A 20,124-nucleotide genomic window follows, 5' to 3' on the forward strand; every position below is an offset into this window, starting at 1 on the left:
TGTGTTTCGCCTGCACCTCTTGGGGCGGTATCCTGTTTCAGAGAATGTCCCAAATCTTCTGCTGGGGGAGAGAAGCCTCACAACGATGCAAAAATAATGACTCTATATTAACCCATAGCGAGGTTTCAGTTTTGGCTGCTGCTTCTTAATCATCCAGAACTCAGAGAGAAGCCCCTGAAGACAGAATGCTGCTTTAACTTTGATTCGGCTGCAAATATTCATCTCAGAGGCTTGAAAACAAAAGCCTAATGCACCTCTAAGTATGGAGGATGCTTTCTATGCAGTTAGTGGACTAAGTGGTTTAAGTGAGGCTGTCGGACGCTGGAGACTATTTATTTAGACGCCATGATTAAAATTTGATGGCTCAGGCCCAGACTGAGGTAAACGAGCAAGAGGGGTGAAAAGAGAAGACGCTTGGAGGCCTGAGTGTTCAAGGAGCAAAAAGGAGACACTTTCACGCTAGGGTGGGGGGGTAGGACGAGGCGATCAGAAGGAGAGGAGGGCCAAAGACATTGGAAAAGAGAGCAGAAAGTGATTTTTACCGATCTTGTTGCAACCCTCAGGTTCTCAATAATTAAACAGCTGAGCAGACTCTTGAGACACAGCGATGATGTCAGCCAAGGCAGCCATCCATCATTCATCCCTGCAGGACTCAGATGGAGATAACACTTAATCACTCATTTTGTGGCAAAGATAACCCCCTCCCTGTACTTTTTTTATCAGATTTTTTTGTATGGCTCCTGTTTTGTGTTCTGCTGGAGGCTTTGCTGAGTAAGTGTGAGTCACAAATGACAGATGAGTCAGATTCCTGTTTTTTTATACCACCTCTTGATTGAGCGCCCCTTTCTAAGCTGTGTGGCAGATTATAAAAGAAGAGAAACAACCTGAAAGTCTTATTCTACATTCAAACCACATTCAAAACTCAAGCATTCACTAAGGGTGTGTATTGGCAAGAGCCTGATGACATACGTGTCTCATGATGCGATACATATCGCGATATACCCCATGGCTATTTTTTTAAGAGTATGACTTGGAAAAAAACTCTACCTAAATATTAACAAGTCTCTTGTTGTAATAAACTGGGAAAATTCATTTTATTTAATGATGCAACTGACTGATACTGGCAGCAACGTGGCACAGGGATTCAGTTCGGTACCATCCCAAGTAAAAAAAAAAGTAGAACATGTCTCACAACAACAAAAACCACGAGGCTGACTGAACATTTAACACAAACTGGTTCTTGGTAGATCTTGTTCTTGTCTTGGTCGCAATGTAGAGAGGTTCAGTGTGCATGTGCTGCCAACTAGTGGTCGGGGGTTTAGATGAAAAACGCACTTAAGACGCTAAAGGACGCTCATAAATAATGAATTGAATAAGGACTTGTCAGCATTTTTAATCAATACATCGTGAAATATCACTATGTATTGGCAGATCCATTTTTCCCACACCTCTAGAATTCACTGGGGCTGGGAATGGCTGGGTACCTCACGATACGATGCAATACGCGATACATGGCTCACAATATGGATGATATCGCGATACTGCAATAATTAGTAAAAATCATCTCTAATAACTTAAAATATATATAAACACTTATTTTTGGGGAAAAAATATCCCCATTTATTTTTTTTAGCTTCAACAAAATCATAACAAAGAACTCATGTCTTATGTTTTGCAACAGACACTTTTGTGCAAATCAGTAATACTGTCTTTGACAAGTATTGAAACCAATTGAATTGGAATTATCTGTGAAATTCAGTGCTAACAATACATGAACAGCAGTTCCACTACTTAGTACAAAATTGTTGTAAACAGCAGAAAAAAATAATAATAATTCAAGTAGGTGCCAGGCACATTGGTGCTTTAATAGCTAGTCTCAGAAAGTGCGCCCCCTATCTACCTCCAAAGGAACGTCTTACCAAAGGATGACGAATATAATGTTTTACACCCTCTTCAAACAAAAATAAAAGATCAACTTGGTGAAAACCATTCGAGAATCAATCACATAACTAAATATTGTGATGTATCGCAATATTGATATTTTGGCACATCCCAGGCATTCACCCATCACTATGCAAGTTTCTATGACCGTCTTCGGTACTGAATGCACGGCTATTGATCAGGGACTTGGATTTGGTAGTGACATATGGATGTTGTTGTTCACCATTCTGCTAATCCTATCAGGGGTCGCCACAGCGTAACAGCACCCACTGTTTCACCTCAGTGATTTGGCAGAGTTTTTACGCCGGATGCCCTTCCTGACGCAACCCTGTATTTGAAAGGCACTGGGAACCCAGTTAGGCAGCAGCGTCAAGGGTCTTGCCTAAGGACCCAGTCTGGACGATACATGTAAGTGTAGCTTCCCACAAACTTATCTCCTCACATTTTACTTTTTGTTTGTGTGCATGTGCATGCCTGAGGGCGTGGGATTGTTGCACTGCACTTGTAATAAACCTCCAAGCGACTGGTAGTACCAATATCTGGCGATTGCTTCGCCATGACTATGCTCTAAAGGCTCAGTTGCGCCGGCCTCCTCATGCATCTCAATTCTCCAAACCCAATTTTCCAGGCCTAGAAGAAGGAGCCTGTATTTTTGATTAATGTCGCCATGACAACTACATAATTCATGAATTGTATTAGTGATCCATTTGTCATTCGCGATTCATAATGCAGGATGGGTGTTTGGGGAGGCCTGGCAGGATAGTGTTATCTTCAGTGATGTCTTCTGCACAGAAATGAAAAAAAGATCAGAAATGCTGAGTTGCTTTTTTCCCACATGAGGAACTCTGGGGCTTTCTTGTTTAGAGAGCTGCAGAGGTAACTCCTCCATGGTTATTTGTCCACGTGTCTGTCTGTTGATGGCTGCCTGGCCTCTAGCTCACCACTTGGCGTAGCAGAAAGAGGTGATAAAATACTCTAGCCAAAGTATTAGATCACCAGCTTTGCTTTCCCTGTTATGCTTCAATGTAATGTTTCCGAGCAATAAAATCAAATTTAGTCCAAAATCATTTTTCTTAGCTCTAAAAACCTGTTGCTAAAGTCTTTGGGGTTTCCTTCAATCTTTCTCACTGCTAATATTTAACATTTTATTCTAACCTGCTGCGCTGCATCCTTTTTTCCCCTTAAAAGCTTGCTTCTCGCAAAGATGTGCTTCGTTTTTCAAGTTTTTACTTTTTGACTTTAAGCGGGCCAACTTCAAGCAGATACGATCAGACTGAGAAGCAGGAACATTTACAGGTAATCCTTCAAAGGTTTATAGGAGAGGGAATGCATCTCTTCAAGCGCTAAGCAGTAATGCTCAAATGAAATTTACATATGAAAGCTCTTAGTTTTCCCCACTCTGCTCAACTTTGCTCCACAGCTGAGCTTCACATGTTATATAGTGTATGATGCTTCAGATGGATCTGCTCTGATATTCTTCCACAGGCATTTGTAATTAAAAAGCTGCTGACACTCTGTGGGACCCTTGTTTGAGGATCTGTTGAGATATTTACGAAGTGGATGTGAGGCCTTCAGACAAGCAAGATTCATAACATTCAAGCCCAAACAATATTTCTTCTCACATTTTCTAATGGCAGAAGTCGACAGGTCAGGTTGGTATCTCTTCTTCTGCAGCCATGCCTTGAGGTGAGGGTGAAGAGGCTTTTACCATAGTGAAGTTAATCCCTTGATGCCTGAACTTCTTTCCAGCTATGAAAAAAATATCACTCCTTTTTGCTTTCAAGGCTAAAATAAGGTAATTTTGGAGCCAAAGCGGTTTGATGCATATTGTAGGGATATTACCCTATCAATGTGCTAAACATCTCAGGTTGGTGAACGTTGGTTCATCCCTGAAGTTGTACTGTCCTTTCTCTATCACTAAGAGTCAACAAAGTCCTTTCATTCTATATTTGCTGTAAAATGTTTAATAATTAGTCACATTTTAATTTAAATTAAATATTCTTTGTTCACTGATGAAGAGGGAAGTTACATTTTTGTGGATGCTACTTTAGCTATGTACACACCAGGCATGTGACCTGTGGAACTCTTGTGCTATCCTGGGCCTGTTTACATTAAAAATGGGGTCATCTGGACCCCACAAGACAGAACACTGAACTTTTTATTGTCAATGATTTTATATCTTCACTGGTGTCTGTAGCAGACATGAAATCCTGTCCTGTCATTGGAGGGATCACACATCAATATAAGGGTGGGGTCATCTGGACCCCATAGGAGAGCACAAGTGTTAAGCCCACAATGTTCATCACATCGTACAAACAGGGAAGGGCTTCTTCTTCTCTTCTGTTTTCTAAAGCATGTCCATCACCTATTGGAAGAGGCTTGGTGCAAAATATCTTCAAATCTTGTGAATCCTGCTTATTCTTCCACAGTTTTAGACTTGGCACAAACTGCAATTATTAATTTTTCCTTTATGATCGATTTTTAAACGGTTGGCACTTCCGTGTACTTAAAGAGAGATCCCATCCATAGGTCACCACCAAATACAAGTTTGACCTAGTTTAACTGACAAATCACGTTCAATGGATTTTGTACACAGAGCTTGAAAATGGTTGTAGAAACTTTGTTAGCTAACATGAGTTTCAAACACAGAAACCCAAAATACACATTTATACAGATTTCATCATAGATGAACAATACTTGAACAATAATGTTCATAGATGAACATTACGGTAAGAGACAGAATGTATTTAAATAATCTAGGAAATCCCATTGTTTGATGGTTTTTTAAATGTATTTGTACATTATTTTGAAAATAAATATCTTGCAACTTTTAGCAAGCAGGAATTCTGTCCCTCCCAGACCAGTTTTAAGAAGCTCTTCTAGCTTCTATTTGTTAGCTGTATTACCTATTTGCACTGCTTATCTGTTTAAAGACACCTGTCTACATCTTCAAACATTCCGACTGCAACCTCTCTACCATGACCAAGATTAAAGAGCTGTCGAAGGACACCAGGAACAAACTGGGAAGAACCAATCTACACAAAGCAAGCAGCTTGATGAGAAGAGATCAGCTGTTGGAGAAATAATGGAGGACAAACAAGCTTAGTGACAATTTCCCTTCACTGTATGGGGCTCCATGTGAGACCTCACCTTGTGAAGAACAAATAATCTTTAGAACGGTGAGGAAACAGCCCAGATCTACACGGTCTAGACCGAAACTGAGATTAACTTTTTTGTCTCGTGCAGCAAAAAAGTTCTGATATGATGAGCATGCCATCATGTAAATGTGCATATTTTTGTTCAGTCATTAATTCTATATATAGTGCTTGCTGTACTGGTGTAGCACTTTGACACTATAGCCTGTTTGGTTCTCAATTTGGTTATTGAGTGTTAACAGATCTCAGCAAATGTACAAGTGAACCTTACGGTCAAGCACTACAATGTGAATGCAGTCAATCCAGCCAAACAAAGACTTAGTGATGTAATTTCTGTGCATTTTGACTTGGAAAGAAAAGAAGAATGTTTATAGCTGAACTATTAGTTTATAAGAGTCACATATTACTGAAAATGACAGTTTTATACATGGTTTTATACGTTTTGTACATAGAGCATGAAAACGGTTGTTGAAACTTGCAGAGCAATGCACAATCATAAGAGTTTTGAATGCCCAAAAAGTGCATTTTTATTGAAAGTACAGAGCAAATGTAAAATTTGGCCCTTTATTTTAAACTTGAAGGACTTTATAAGTGAGAATTTGCTCAGCCGGTGTTCAATGTAGATGGGAAAGAGGATTTTTCTGCTTCTAACATCCCTAATTATGTGCCAGAATTGTACACTTGAAGGTCCGGCTGCTGCCGTTTGTTTACAAAATCTCTTAGAATGGCTGCTTTGTTTCAGGAGGGGTAGAGACTGTCTAACAACTGCTGTAGAGCTAGCTAATTGTTGAAGTGTTCTTGATGGTGAATCCTACATTTCCCCTCATGTACCCAGTAGAGTGTGAGTGAGTCAGATGTAAAGTCCTTTGGATAAAAGCATTTGCTAAATGAGTACTGGTAAATGTAATGTGCAGTGGCGGAAAAAGCCCGCTGCTCCGTGTGGTCTCCATTAAGCTGTGCAGACCTCCTCACTAAATCTCAGCAGAGGTATTTCAGTGCAGCTTCCTTAGGATTATGTCAAAACCAGGAGTTTTTTTTTCTTTTTTTTTTCCTAGTAACTTGAAGGAGGAATAGAGCATGATCAAAGGGTTTTTGGGGAGATTGCCTTTGAAGCTCACGGCTGATCGATGGTGCAGGATGGTTCTCAGGCTTTTGTTATTTGTCAGTTTAGAGAGATGATCTTGTTCAATTACAACGCAGCATCTCTTTAACTGACAAATTATGCATTCATCTTAAAAAATACCCAAACACAGATTCATCAAAACACTTTACTGAATATTATAAAATATTTGCTGGTAATTCAGCTGTGGAGAGTTTTTGTCTCAGCCTTGTTGATAGTCTAACAGACACAAGGCTGCAGGATAAAACAGTTTCAGAGGCTCCCAGCGGTCCAACTTCAGGTAAAAATTAGGTTGAAAATATGACCCTTTCCCGCATGAAAAATACTATTTCCTGAAATGTGTTTTTGGCTTCAACTTGGCATGTTCTCTTCCTCCTCATTGTTCTTTCTCCCCACCCCTCCCGTCATCTTCTTCAACGCCATCCTGAGAGGTCAGGGGCGACTCGGGATCCAGATGTCTGCTCATCTCTGCGCCCGCTCCTTCCCACAGCACTGAACTCTGGGAGGTCTGGGACGTCTGGCTGGAGCGCAATCGCTGACGAGGATGCGTCTTCTGGTCACCCGGACTGAAGGATTGGGAAACACCAGAGCCTCCTCTGGCCAAACCGATTCCCCAGCCATGGCGGGAGCCCAGCTTGCGGCGCCCCCCGGAGCCAGAGCGCAGAGTGGGAGTCCCGGGAGCAGAGATGTCTGGCTCAGCGTGGTTGGATAATTTCCTCTGAAGAGATGGAGAGACTGGAGCGCTGCGAGGATCTGAAACAGCATGAAAAATGTTTAAAAAGGATTCTAGAAATCTCTTTTTTACATAGAGACGGTGAAACATGGCATCACTGTGTGAATCCTTAGTAAGCATTCACACTATAGTGATTCTCCTGCTGATTTCCGCACGTTTCTCGGCACTCTTTTAGTGATTTTCAGGAATTTTGGTATCAAAACATTCATCTCGTCAGAGCATTACTGCTTGTATTTTCTGTATTTAAAAATGTTTTCATTTTTGAAATATCAAGCATAGTATGTTCCATTGAAAATGAAAGAGAAAGTCTTAAAATTTCAAAACTATAAGTAGATTAGTAACAAGCCTTAAAATGTATCCATGGGCTATGTTGTCATCTTTTATCGTAGTTTTAAAGAAATTTTGAGTTTACCTAACATTTTAGCAACAGGCTAACGCTTTTGACTAATTAAGTTTACAGAAGAATTTTAGGCTATTTTGGACTGCAGCGTGTGTACGTTTTTGGTGTTACACATAAATAACAGCAGGTTTGATAAATAAGAGAAACGATACATTTGGCAAAACATGCAGCATATTAATTAATCTGACGATTTTTGCCAGGTTTTAAATCAAAGACGCTGGTAAACATCAAAACATAGTAAGCCAATTAACAGACAGGCACATGTTTGAGTGCCGTGGAAACACGCGACTCAGCTTCTTCTGTCAATCAAACTGCAATGTTTTTGGGAGGCCCCAGAAGTTTTTTTGGTGTTTATAGACAAAAGTTAATTACTGGTAGAATGACTTTTGTTTTATTTAATCAGATATTGTAAAGCACTAAGAAAAAAAGGGGAGATTCAAACAAACACTTGTATATGTTATATGTGTTGCTGATATTGACAGTGTGTGAAAACAATTTGTGGCCTTTTTTGTTTTCCAACCTGCGTCACAGTAGGGTTCCACTGACCATAGCTCTGTGTTAGATTACTTGTTTATGTTTGTTATTCTTGTATTATTAACCTGTTTTTGACAGACATGGACTTTTTTGACATGTGCTGATGGAAGTGGTGCGCTCTCTTTTCCTTTTTGGACTTTTTTCCACCTCTTCCTGGGGCTGAAGCGGTCTGCAGGTGCACCATTTACATGATCAGCTGTTGTCACTAGCCAACAACAAATTGCTGCCGGAGAAGCAACTGGAGATCACAGGAGAGACTGAAGAGAGTGAGGACCTTCAGAGTTTGCAGGACTGTTACGGAGTGGAGGCGGATACACTGACAGGAAGAGCATCAACAAACTGTTGCGGCTCTCCAGCTCTGTTCTGGGATGCCCCCTAGAGTGTGACTGTGCTGGGTGGGAAGAGGATGTTATAACAGGAATCAACCCTCTTCATCATCTTCATCCTCTGTTATTGACCAAGGGTGCACTGAGGAGCTCCTTCACTTAGATACTTTAACACGTCGCCGCAGGAAGGAGCACTTTAACAGATCTTTCCTTCTGTCAGCTATTAGACAATAATTATTGTTGTAATGTATCTTCTCAGTGTTATTTGATAGCTATCTGCTGTTTTTAGTAGAGCTATAGTAACAAGATAATTTCCCCTTTGTGGGATTAATAAAGTTTTATTATTAGTTATAGATGAATATATATGAAACTATGAAAAACAATCTTGAGCTCCCAGTTCCATAGTTTTACCAAACCAGCTCTATTATCATTATCAAGTGTTTTTCTTTACCTAACCTCTACTTTAAAGTTATTTTTTTTTTACTTCCTGTATGGATTACATCGATGATCAGCAGACTCTTTTTGCCATTATCCTCAAATATTAGGATAATGACGCTTAGTTTGCTTATATAACCACTTTTGATTTATGTTTTTTTATATTTTTTACATTTTGCTTCATGTGTTTATGCTTTTTATTTATTTATTTATTTTTTACTTTTTACCATCAGCTGAGCTTTTAATTTTTATGTGTTTTTCTTAAGAAAAATGTACATCCAACCTCTTGCTCCCCCAGCTTTGTGCTTGGTTCCTCTACATATATTATTAGTGAGATCTAATCTCACATTGAACCTCCAGATATGAATTTTGGATGCTGTAGTTCCAGCTGCAACAACAACCTCAACAGAAGACCATCCCTACCTGCAGCAATCCCAACCCGTAATGACTCTTTGCAGTTACTTAATGCCTTGAAATAAACACAGTGAGGCTGAGAATCTCCCTTAAGGTAACATTCAACTCCTGTGTAGCAGCTGGTGAACACCGCTCATTACAACCCAAAAGAGCTTTTTCGTGGCAGAATTCTTCGTATAAATGCTGACAAAGATTTAGAAGGCTGCAGGAAGGCCTGGCACACAAAACATTTGTAACATCAAAACCATAAAATGCTACTTTTTTAAAAACGAGTTAAAATAATCAGATGCACAGAGGTTAAGGTCCCTTATACATCTGCTTGCAAAGAGAGAGTTAGTTGCACAGAATATAAAATGTTCACCTATTTATTTTGGAAAGTAGAGGTAGCAATACATTTAAAAGAATAGACTAAGGGGCAAAATCGGAGAACAAAGTAAAGTTTGAGCACAATTCCATATAGTATTACACCTGGAGGAGAGGATTTAGTGGGGAGAGTCTTTCCCAGCATTCCCTCTGTTCTGGTCTTTGTTGAGTCTGTCTGGCAAACATGCAATAAAGATTCTTTTTATAATTAAAAAGAAACACCCTCCAACGCTTAAGAAAGCAGGGCAGGATAACATGAAGTAAAACCTAATGGGAGCAATATTATTGTGTTCAAGACCAAATCTGATCTAATGCAGCCTTGAAACGAGTGAGTGGAGGGATTTCTGCCCGACTCTCAGTCAGTGAATGCATAAAAGGGAACGAAGCCTCTCAAATCCTTTTCTTTCAAAGCGTAGTTAGTGCAGAACGTCAGCTTCAGGGAGTCCCGGCTTTCTACAAGGAGAGATCTGAGGAGAGCAGAGGGGCATCGACTCTGCCTGCACTTGGTAGTCATGAGATGATTTATATGAGCGCCTGTAGCTGCGCTTAATGGAGGAGCATGTGAGCATATCTTTGTGAAGGAGGATATTTTGTCGATTGTGGGCGACGCCTCACCGATCTTAGGTGGGTCTGATGTGTACTCGGCGGCGTCGGCCAGGTTCTCCACACTGCCTGCGGCGGTAAAGACGGCTCGCCCCTCTCGCCCTCCTCCCCGGGGTTTGATTAGCTTCTTCATCCTGTCTGCGATCCAGTTAGTTTTTCTGTGAAGACGCAGGGGACAGAGACCTTTTACAGCTGCACTCACACCCATTCAGATTCTTGTTGCATGTATTCCTGAGCGAAAACAAAATGTTCGCACAAGGTGTGTTGACTTACATGCTGATCTGATGCTTCAGTAATATGAAGCAGGAAAAGATAATTATTTATCAACAAACTGAGAGGGATTGAGCAAATCTGTAACACCTGTTCAAATTTAATGCTGCCTTATAGTAAAAAAGTAGAGATATCTTCCATTATGCCATTTATCAACTTTTAATACAAAAACCAGTCTGTTTACAGCTGTTTTTTATTCTCCTTTGAAGTGAAATAAACTATTTTTTGTCACCACTGTGAATTTCTTCTTTTTAAAATATTAATAGCGATTAATATTGTGGAAAAAAAAAGGTAAACCCATTGGTTTATTAATGGTTGTGTAGGTTAGGCTTAGAAAGTTGTCTTAACAGGTCATTTATTTATGAGTAGTGACAGTTTTTAGATTCAAACGATGTCATTAAGATCTCAATGTATTCATTCAGTTGGAGTTCAGAAGTCTTGAATATTTATTTCTTTGAGCAAATGTAGCTTTAAAAAATGCTCACTCAGACCCTCTCAGCTTTTGATTCCTTTTTTTAAACTATACCATGATAATGAAAGGTAATATACTTCATTTATCTGTTTATGTGTAATAAAACCTTTATCCACTGCAGGTGTTTTTCAGCAGCCTGAGGTTATCTCTATAGGTAAATATGTTTTCCACAGTACTTGGCCTTGTTTGGTGAAGGTTGCACGCTGGGCTCAAGGACTCTGTACTGATCCATTATCTTCTCCACCAGCTTCTGCTTCTCCCGACGGAGTTCACTCAGCTTCTCCCTGCAGGAAAACCAATGAAACATCAGAACAAAGCCTCTAAACGAAAGAACAAGAAAAATCTGTTTGATTTGTTTCATGCATTCACGATCACTCGGTCAGTTCTGAGCATGTGCTGCATGGCTGCAGGTGTGTGGCTCAACCTCAGCCTTCCCACTGAGAAACAACGCATTTTGGGTTTATGTTTGAACTGCAAAACACAAGACAAGTGTGGTGCTGATAAGGTTTAACTAAACAAAATGTCAGCGCAGAAAAATCAAAACCTACGTAATGAGAAACAGTCTGACAGGACGGGTTATTACCTCTCTATTTTTATTAAAGTCAGAACGCCATATCCTGGGTTTTGTGAAGCTATTTTGCTCTTTTCATTTTAAAACAAAATGCACTTTATTTGTCACATTTTCAAACACAGATCTCTGGATACCAACATGATGAGTAGCAAAACGCACAATCTTTGATTAATCACCTTATTCAAACATTTTCAGGATGATGCTCGTCTTACAGCAAAGACTGTTTGACCTTTCTATGAACCCAAGTGTTGGAAAATCTAATATTATCTCAGTAAAACCAACAGGAAATGTGCACCAGCAAGCAGAGCTGAAAAGCAACAGAAAAGTTAAAAAAAAAAAATAAAAGCGTAATCAAGTTAAATCATGGTCCCACCACCAACACAGAGGGGAGTTTCTAATGAACTCCTGCTGCTCTGCAGCAACTATGTCCTAGAAAACATCACAAGTTGGAAAAAGACCTTCAGGAACACTTTTAGAATAAATCAAAATATGTTTAGAGAATTGTCTTGACAGAAAACAAATGTGGAAACAGTTAAATGACTTTCTTGTACTTCATTTTCTAAGGAAAAATATGCATTAATCTAAAGTAATGTGGTTGTGCAGAAATCAATTTCTTAGAGGTGATAGAGCACAGGCTTTGTTTACATCCACGATATTTTCTCAATAAAGAGCATGATCCAAGTAAGGAAATGTGTTTATGGGTATTACATCATTTCCATGTGTCTGAAAACATTCTGAATAATACTGAATTGGTGTCATATTCTATATCGTTCTTTTTTTAGTTCAAACAAAACATCAAGTTTTGTTCAACAAGCTCTACAGGCAGAAAGACTCAGATGTCTCTGACAAATCCATAAGATCAAAATACTGACGAATATCTAACATCAGGCCAAAATTCCTGTCAAATTTGAAGTACTGAAGCACCAAATGGAACAAGGTTACCTATTCTTCCCATACAATGCAATTCTCTACCCTATGACTATTGAATTGTAAACTCCAAAATGCATTTTAATTTGAAAATATGCACAACAATTTAAAATGCAAATGCTTTTAAAAAGGATTCTTAAAAATGAATTGCAATTTTTCAAATGTATTTCACCACACATTCTCAAATTGCAACCCTAAATTGCATATTAAGTTGTAAAAATGCCTTTTCAGATTACGTCAAACTGTAAATTGAATTGTCACTTAAGAATTAAATATCACTTTAAATTAAAGGTTAAAAAACGTCCATACCTTTATCTTCCTTGTATGTATCTTTTTATTTTCCTAACAGCTGTACAGCAATAGACTGATAAAAATATAAATTGATTCCCATAAGACTAAATAATATCCGGTTTTTAACAGACCCAATAGTATAAAAGCTATCAGAGGATTACAGACCTCACCTGGTAGGGGGCACATCGAAGAGCTAACAGGCATTTTCCATTTAACACAAAAAAATCTAAAGCACGGAAAAGTGATCCTTAACAGACGGAAAAGCTGAAAATGTCACATAAACAGTGTAATTTTTAAGAGATTTGGCAATAAGCTCTGCAAACTCCTGAATTAAGCTGCTGGAATAGTGTCTCCTTCAGGGCTGCTTGACCCTTAAAGACATCTATTCTCTCCGCTGACCTTTCCTTGACATTCCTCAGCTTTACTATTAAGAAATCTCAATTTTCCACTGGGTTTGCTAGTTTTCTGTGCACTCACTGGTACTCCTTCTGTTCCGAATAATGCTGGTCACGGCGCTCTAGACTCTGCTCCAGCAAGGCCCGGTTCTCCTTTAGAAGACTCTGGTTCTGCTCCATCAAGTGTTTGTTCTCTTCCTCCATGTTCCCCTTCAGCTGGGTGAGGAGCTGCACAAAAGATCAAACGGGCCTTAAGGAAAATCAGCCTGAGAAACGTACATTTGCTGTAGAGGTTGTGTAAGACAAACATCTTAAAGTGAAGCTTAGGATTCACAGAAGAAGTAAAGATCTTGATGCTTGTGGGAGGAGCCTTTACTGACAAATGAAGCAAAATAAGAAATAAAAATACTGATTTAAAACAAAAAACATTGACTTTTTTTTAATCTAAGATAGGGTACAAGCGACTCGGATTTGTTTATTACCATTAAAATCTGCTTTAAAATAAATGTTGCTACTGTATTTGACAAAAAAATACAATTAACTTTTATTTGTAAAATTAAAAAAAAAAGTTTGTATTAAAGGGCTTTTATTAAACATAATTGTTGTTTTTAAAAACAAATAAAACCCTTTTTCATTTAATCTCAGTCATAAATATGTCAATTAAATTCCAGCATCTAAAAGAAATAAATATTATAAAGTACATGTTAAAGAGGAGGGGCTCCAGGGATCAAATGCGGAGAACACATTTCACACATTTAGGAGTGTGACAGCTAATGGGACTTTAACTTTAATTTTAAATATGTGCACCCAACAAGTAGATCTAGCTCATTTAAAATATGTGCGGGCACAGCAGCACTGTGCATCTTGGCTCCGCATATTACATGTGGCCAACGTGAATTTCCATCACTTTCTGTGCTGGTCGTACATAAATACATGCGATTAACATCAGCCTTTTGTTTTCTGATATGTGCAACAGGTTAGGGCCACCATAACAGCAGAAAATTACTAAATATACAAGATAAAGTTGCAAAACGTTTTTTTTTCCAAGTCAAAATTTTGCAAGAAAAAAGGCAAATATATACATATGAAAAAAATCAACAATTTACGGTATAAAATAGGAAATAATTCCTCAAAATGTAACTTTGCATGAAAAAACTCCTTTTTTTCCAAAGTAAAATATTACATTTAACTATTAAAAAGCTTCAGAGACAATCGAACATTACCAGTTTAATTTATGCTGCAGAATAATCGGACCAACGTCATTCTCAGGGTATCGTGCAATGTTGATTTTCTGCATTATTTATTATTTTTTCTATTTGCACATTTAGCTATATTAAACCTATTTTACTTTATGTTCAGTCTATTTTACTTATTTTGTTATTCTATTTTACTTTATTTTGGTTATTTTACTCCATCTGTGTGCTGTACGGACACTGGTACCTGAATTTCCCTGAGGACTTCCAAAGGGATTAATAAAGTATTTTCTATTCTATTCTATTCTATTCTGCTCAAACGCCTTGCTGAGTCTTTTTTTTTTAGTAAATATACAACTTTATTTTAATGAAACTACAACTTTATTTCTGAAAAAGCACGACTTATTTCTTGTGAAAATTCAATTTTTTACATCACAATTTTACGTTACAATTTTTCTCACAGTTTGTCGACTTTTCTTTTCTTTTCTTTGTTTTTTTGTTGTTGTTTTTTTTTGCCACCACTGTGTCGTCTCCCTCTACGAGTAATCCTCCCTTTTCCCTGTCTATAATGTAGTATTTTTGTTGTTGTTGTACTTGCAGAAATGACGATGAAGGTTCAATTCAAGTTCATTTTTTTTATTTTGGAGAACATTGAGTAGTTCTGCCTTATTTCCAGACTTTCAGTGGAAAGGAGAGAACACAGAGGATTTTATCAGTTGATGAGATTTCACCTTTGACAGATGATGCCAACACGTTCAGTCACTTTATCATAAAATTTGTTGTATTTTGAGAATTTATAAACATAAAAAATGAAAGCAGAACACAATACAACACATACAGAGTCAGTTTAAACAAAAAGAACAAGAAGGAAATGTCAATTTTTTTTGTTACAGATATCTTTGAGCTGATAAAGCTACACAGAGCTTCAGTAACAGCCTGTCAGTGGATTTGGCAGCTGATGATTTTATAAAGTACGTCTTTCAGTGAGTTCTTCACGTTAGCAGCATCCCGGGGCTTCACTGAGTCGAAGCTTTTTATTCTGATGCTTTTGTTGTATTTCTGCAACAACTAGTGAACTTTTTTCATTTCAGTTTCCAAAGAGACTGGGATGTTTTTCACACAAATCGTCCTCCGAGTTCAGGAGCGGATCCTTTATTTACACCAACTCTTATATTTGAGGATCCCAAAGGTTTGTTCAGACAGTGAGCCCAGGTTATTACAGCGGTCTTACAAAGGAATATGACAGCCTTTTTTGCAGTTTGATATCCTTACCAAAGAGTTGTGTCATTGTTCCTATTGTTGCCATCCTGTGCAGCACAAATATTGTTGTTGGACACACAAAGTACATGTTTGAGGACTTTGTAAGTTAGACCAGTGAGTCGGCCAAAGTGGTCTACTCCTCTCAAGCTGCCTCCCAGAGACGTTTCCCGGCTGCAGCATCCACCCAGAAAAACGTTAGCTCTATAATTCAGTGTGCACAAAGATCACAGCCACTCTTTCAGACAAATTTGCTGCATCTCATGTTGTCATAAACTCACAAACAGCAAGGTGCATGAAAAGGCTTGCTTTTTAGACAGATACATCTTAGAAACACTGGATTTTTCTATCTGTGAGGGAACATTTGGTGTGCAGCACATCCTGCTCCTCAGCAGATGAAATATTTGTAACATCTCAGGCAGATTGGTGGAGCACTTGTATACACAGCACAGCACGCATCGCGTTGTAAGTGAGGCGCTCGCACGTTTGGCGAGTTCAGGATAATTACTCGTCATGCAGCTCTGGAAATAACCGACTTGAAACAACATTTTCTGACAGGCTTGTTGTTGTCCGTCATTAAATCTCTTCCTAAACAGCTGGACATCTGAAAAGTTGGTTATTTTTGAAGTATTGCAGCACACTCAGAGGACAATAAGACTTTCAACTTTCACGATCGGAATAATCATGAATATTTAATCACAGACAAATTAGCCTGTTATTTTTATTTTAACTGAGTTACTCTCATTTTAATCTATAACTAATATTCATTATGTAAGGGATAATGGATGGTTAAAAGGATAAGGATGAATGGCCTGATTGCGTTGGACAGTTACTTCCCCAAATCCACATATTAGGACTCCAAGTCAAACACCCAACTGTTCATTCAGTGCAGATCCTTTCACACAAAGAAAAACGTTTTTTTCTCTGTTTTCTATTGCCTTGGGTGAGTAATACACAAAATCTATATTTCTGAAATACTTTCGCCATAATGTGCAAAAGCATTTGGTTGCAGTTAAAAGGTTGAGGCTCTCCAAAGGTTCCCTTTTGACCTTTAACATTTGATAGTCTGTAGACCAGCAAAACAAAACACAGGATGGAAGTGTGGAAAAAAAAAAGAGTACAATTTTCTGAGCAGAAGAGTAAAGCTTTTCTACAGGGTCATTTAGGTATAATTTGATCAAAGTATGTCACATAAAATGTACTTAAAGACCCACTCCAATGAAAACGGTGTTTTTAACATGTTCTTGGGGTATTTTTCTGATGATGGAGGACATATTTAAAAAAAATATATATTTCTTTATTTGAACAGTTGCTGCTCTGCAGAAACTATGTCCTTTCTTTAATTTAGGCTAAAACGGCATAAAGACCACAGGAAATGTTTTATGGACAAGAGGACAAACATTTTAATTATTTTAAAAAAGCTAACTGGAATACAAGCAAATAAAATCCACCTTAAACTGTCAAATTTAACAGATTCCCTGAACGCCACTCTAACAAACTTTGTAATTATCTTTCCATGGTCAACCATACACTTGGTTTCACTGCATCCGTTTTGTTCATTTTTTGTTGCCAAATATCCTTCAGAAGTTACATATTTGACAGACACACACACATGCTTTTATAGGCAGCTGGATTAGTCAGCAGAGCTAAACATCTGCTGCTTGACTTCTTCAACAATTTACTGAAAGTCAAACTCCACCTGTTTTCTGGCCTCAACCATCTGCTTTTTTTTTTTTTTTGGACATTAGACAATTGCTTTGACAGCCTTACATAGAGGTTTGATGCAGTTTAAAACAAATATGTGTACTTATTTTAGAAGCAATCCTGAAATTCTTCTTCCGTGTTTACCGTTGCGTTTCTGTATGATGCGCCAAGATGAAACAGGGTTTTATTTGAACCCATTAGAGATGAGCCGGCCCCTGCGAGCACGATGGGAGTTTCTGTTTGACACTCTGTTGTAAAATACGATCAAAAACCTGGAATAAATTCCCCTTAATTGCCCAGCAGTTCTATTTAAGTGTGTTTGTAATTCAAGTGGATAATGCATGCGACTGTGAAGCTCTAAATCCTGTTTGGCCCGCTGACCTGGCACAGAAGCATGTGTGTGCACCTGCAGGTGTGTGGCTGCGTTTCTGTGCATGTTTGGCTCCGGTCACCTGGTACTGGCTGGTGAGCCGAGCGCTGCTGAGATCCAGGCTCTGGTTGGTCTCCCTCAGGCCGCTGAGTTCCCCCTCCAGTCGAGTCCTCTCCAGCTGGGAGGCGCTCAGCTCCGCCTTCAGCACAGAACCGTGTGCCAACAGCTCCGCCTGTGACGCCAACCACTCCCTCTGCTGGGCCTGCAGCCTGCAACAGCAACACACATGGTCATAGCTGTGTCCAGTCGGCTGCCCCGTACCACTCTTGGCCGAGTGTTCTCTAGATGGAGCCCATAATTATTATCCTACAAGTCAAATCCTAAAAAAGATAAAAGCTGCTAACAAACAGACCTGACCTGAACACATTAGGATGCTCGAACTTTTCACTCAATTCACTCCAGAGGAAAAAAGATGTGGACACAAAAAATGTTTTTTTCTGATATTTGAGTGGTGCTCTCAACTTTCACCCACTGAATTTGAGCTTCTTGTACAGTAAAAAAAATAAATAAAAAAAATAACAACTGATGATATTCAAAAGGAAGACCAGAAGTCTGCTGAAAAAAGTGGATGGTTTAACCATTCTGTGCGTAATATAAGTACATCCACGGGAAGCAGGAGTGAAAATAGATTTTTTTGTTATGCCGGTACTATGCACCCCATTACACCTGCACTGGACCTTTTTCAGGCAACACATTCCCAACTCATCACACACCGACGCCCGGTTCAGGATCCCTTCGCATCACGCCCCCAAACCCCTGGGTGTCTCAAACTCATCATTCCCTAACGCACCAGCTGTTCAGAAAATCAAGGGTCCACAACCCTCAGGGTGCGGCACCATACGCAAACCGGGCCCAGGCGCGGAACCGGGTTAGGGTACCAGTGCGCTCTGCGTCCTGGCACCAGCTCCGGTAATTGGTGACCCGTGACTTAATAGGAACAGCCAGCACGTTAAAAAAGTGATGCGGAGGGGTCCTTAACCAAACGTCAACATGAAGTGACCCGGAAACACACAGCTGATCTCTCCAGCTGGAGCGGCATTCTGCTTCCAATTGTTTTACCGCAACGCCACTTCAGACCGCTCCAGTTTACTTTCACCCCTGATGGGAAGCAAGTAGGTTTCCTTTTAATGCTATTTTACATTTTTTATATGCAATATATGACACCAGTTGCAATTTCTTATCCAAAAACAGTATTTTTTCTCCCCACAAAACGACTCTATTTTACATCTTCTTTTAAAACGCTGACCTTTAGATTTCAAAGACTAAAATATTACGCTAAATTCACTTTTAACACACATTTAAGTGACCACTTGCAATTAAAAGTCTGTAAAATTCTCATTCTGAGTTCAAAACTCTCGCACTCACGTGTAGCTACTAGGGTTGTGTATCTTTCCCTCTCACACGATTCAATATGCGTTTCGATAAGATCTTTTACATCCCCAGTAGCTATAGCTACTACGGATGTAAAAGATCAATAGACATTTTGCCTTTTTTTCAGTGTACATGAGTCTCTACAAACATTTTTGGGATCTAAAAACAAAACACGTGCTCATTGAACCTACATTGCAAGTTTAACCAGGTTGAACTTTGACCAATCAGGGACTCAGATTTGTGAGTGACGTATGGATGACGTCCTTTTCAATACACAGAAGTGCAATGAAAGAAAAGGCCTGGAGCAAGATTCACAAGATTTGCACTGCTTTGACATTTTACACCAAGCCTCTTCCAACTGTGGGGGCTGGACATGTGCTAGTAAACAGTAGCAAGAAAAAAGGAGAAGGAGAAGCCCATCCCTACTGGTCCAGTGAGAACACACGTTTTAAGAACCTGCATTAATTCATTAATAAATGATACTATCTTCATCTCATTAGAATTTTTTTTGGTGGATTTCAAAGGGTTTAAAAAGATCTTAATTCCCCAAATATAAAATTTTCTGTCAATTCTTTGTAGTAGCTTTCACAGGGTTAAAATATATTCTAAATAAACATCATATATCTTTAAAGGACCTTACAACACTCGAGTATTGTTTTTTGTTTTCTTCTGGAGTGAGTTCTTGTTATTCTGCACTCAACCCAACGGTCCTCAATCAGGGACGAAAATGCATTATATAGCGCATTTGCATTCAAATCGATTCTGGAGTTGCTCGCTGTGCTTCAAATATAAAGGCATTACTGCGGCTGCCTGATTCATATGAACATGACTGCTGTGAGAGGGTGATCAGAACTCATGAATGGCTTGTTGAAAAGCTGTCTGAATTACTTACCTCTCGTTATCTTCTTTCATCCTCTCCAGCTCTCGTTCTGTCTCCAGCTTCTTCTGGGCCTCCGCCTCCATCGCCTCCCTCTCCATCTTCATTTCCTTCTCCCTCTCCTCCAGCTGGGCTTTTCCGCCCAGGAGTTCCTTGTACCTTGAAAATGAAAACATAATATTCACAAAAGCACATTCTTGTAAGGCAGTGTACGTCAGTAAAAGAGAGCTCACATCTGAGGATTTGTGGGGTTTTAGTTTTTAGTTTAGGTTTTTTGATAGGCTAATAAATACAGGTGTTCAATCTAACATGATTTAATGTAGAACCTCTGATAATGACTGT

General features: G+C 39.0%; 1 protein-coding gene across 2 annotated transcripts in view; it reads right to left on the bottom strand.

Annotated features, from left to right (window-relative positions):
- Nucleotides 1–6,350: 6,350 nt before the first annotated feature.
- Nucleotides 6,351–20,124, bottom strand: part of ccdc88b (coiled-coil domain containing 88B) — a 55,317-nt gene continuing 41,543 nt past the window's right edge. For both annotated transcript variants that reach the window (XM_024284074.2, XM_024284075.2), the window contains exons 22-27: nt 19,798–19,941; nt 17,557–17,743; nt 13,033–13,178; nt 10,943–11,050; nt 10,037–10,182; nt 6,351–6,969 (exon numbers count right to left, since the gene is read on the bottom strand). In XM_024284074.2, coding sequence (XP_024139842.1) covers nt 6,593–6,969; nt 10,037–10,182; nt 10,943–11,050; nt 13,033–13,178; nt 17,557–17,743; nt 19,798–19,941 — 1,108 coding nt within the window. In that variant the 3' untranslated portion in view covers nt 6,351–6,592. The remainder of the gene's footprint in view (nt 6,970–10,036; nt 10,183–10,942; nt 11,051–13,032; nt 13,179–17,556; nt 17,744–19,797; nt 19,942–20,124) is intronic.

The sequence above is a fragment of the Oryzias melastigma genome, linkage group LG10 (genome assembly GCF_002922805.2).
Source record: "Oryzias melastigma strain HK-1 linkage group LG10, ASM292280v2, whole genome shotgun sequence".
Classification (NCBI taxonomy): Eukaryota; Metazoa; Chordata; class Actinopteri; order Beloniformes; family Adrianichthyidae; genus Oryzias; species Oryzias melastigma.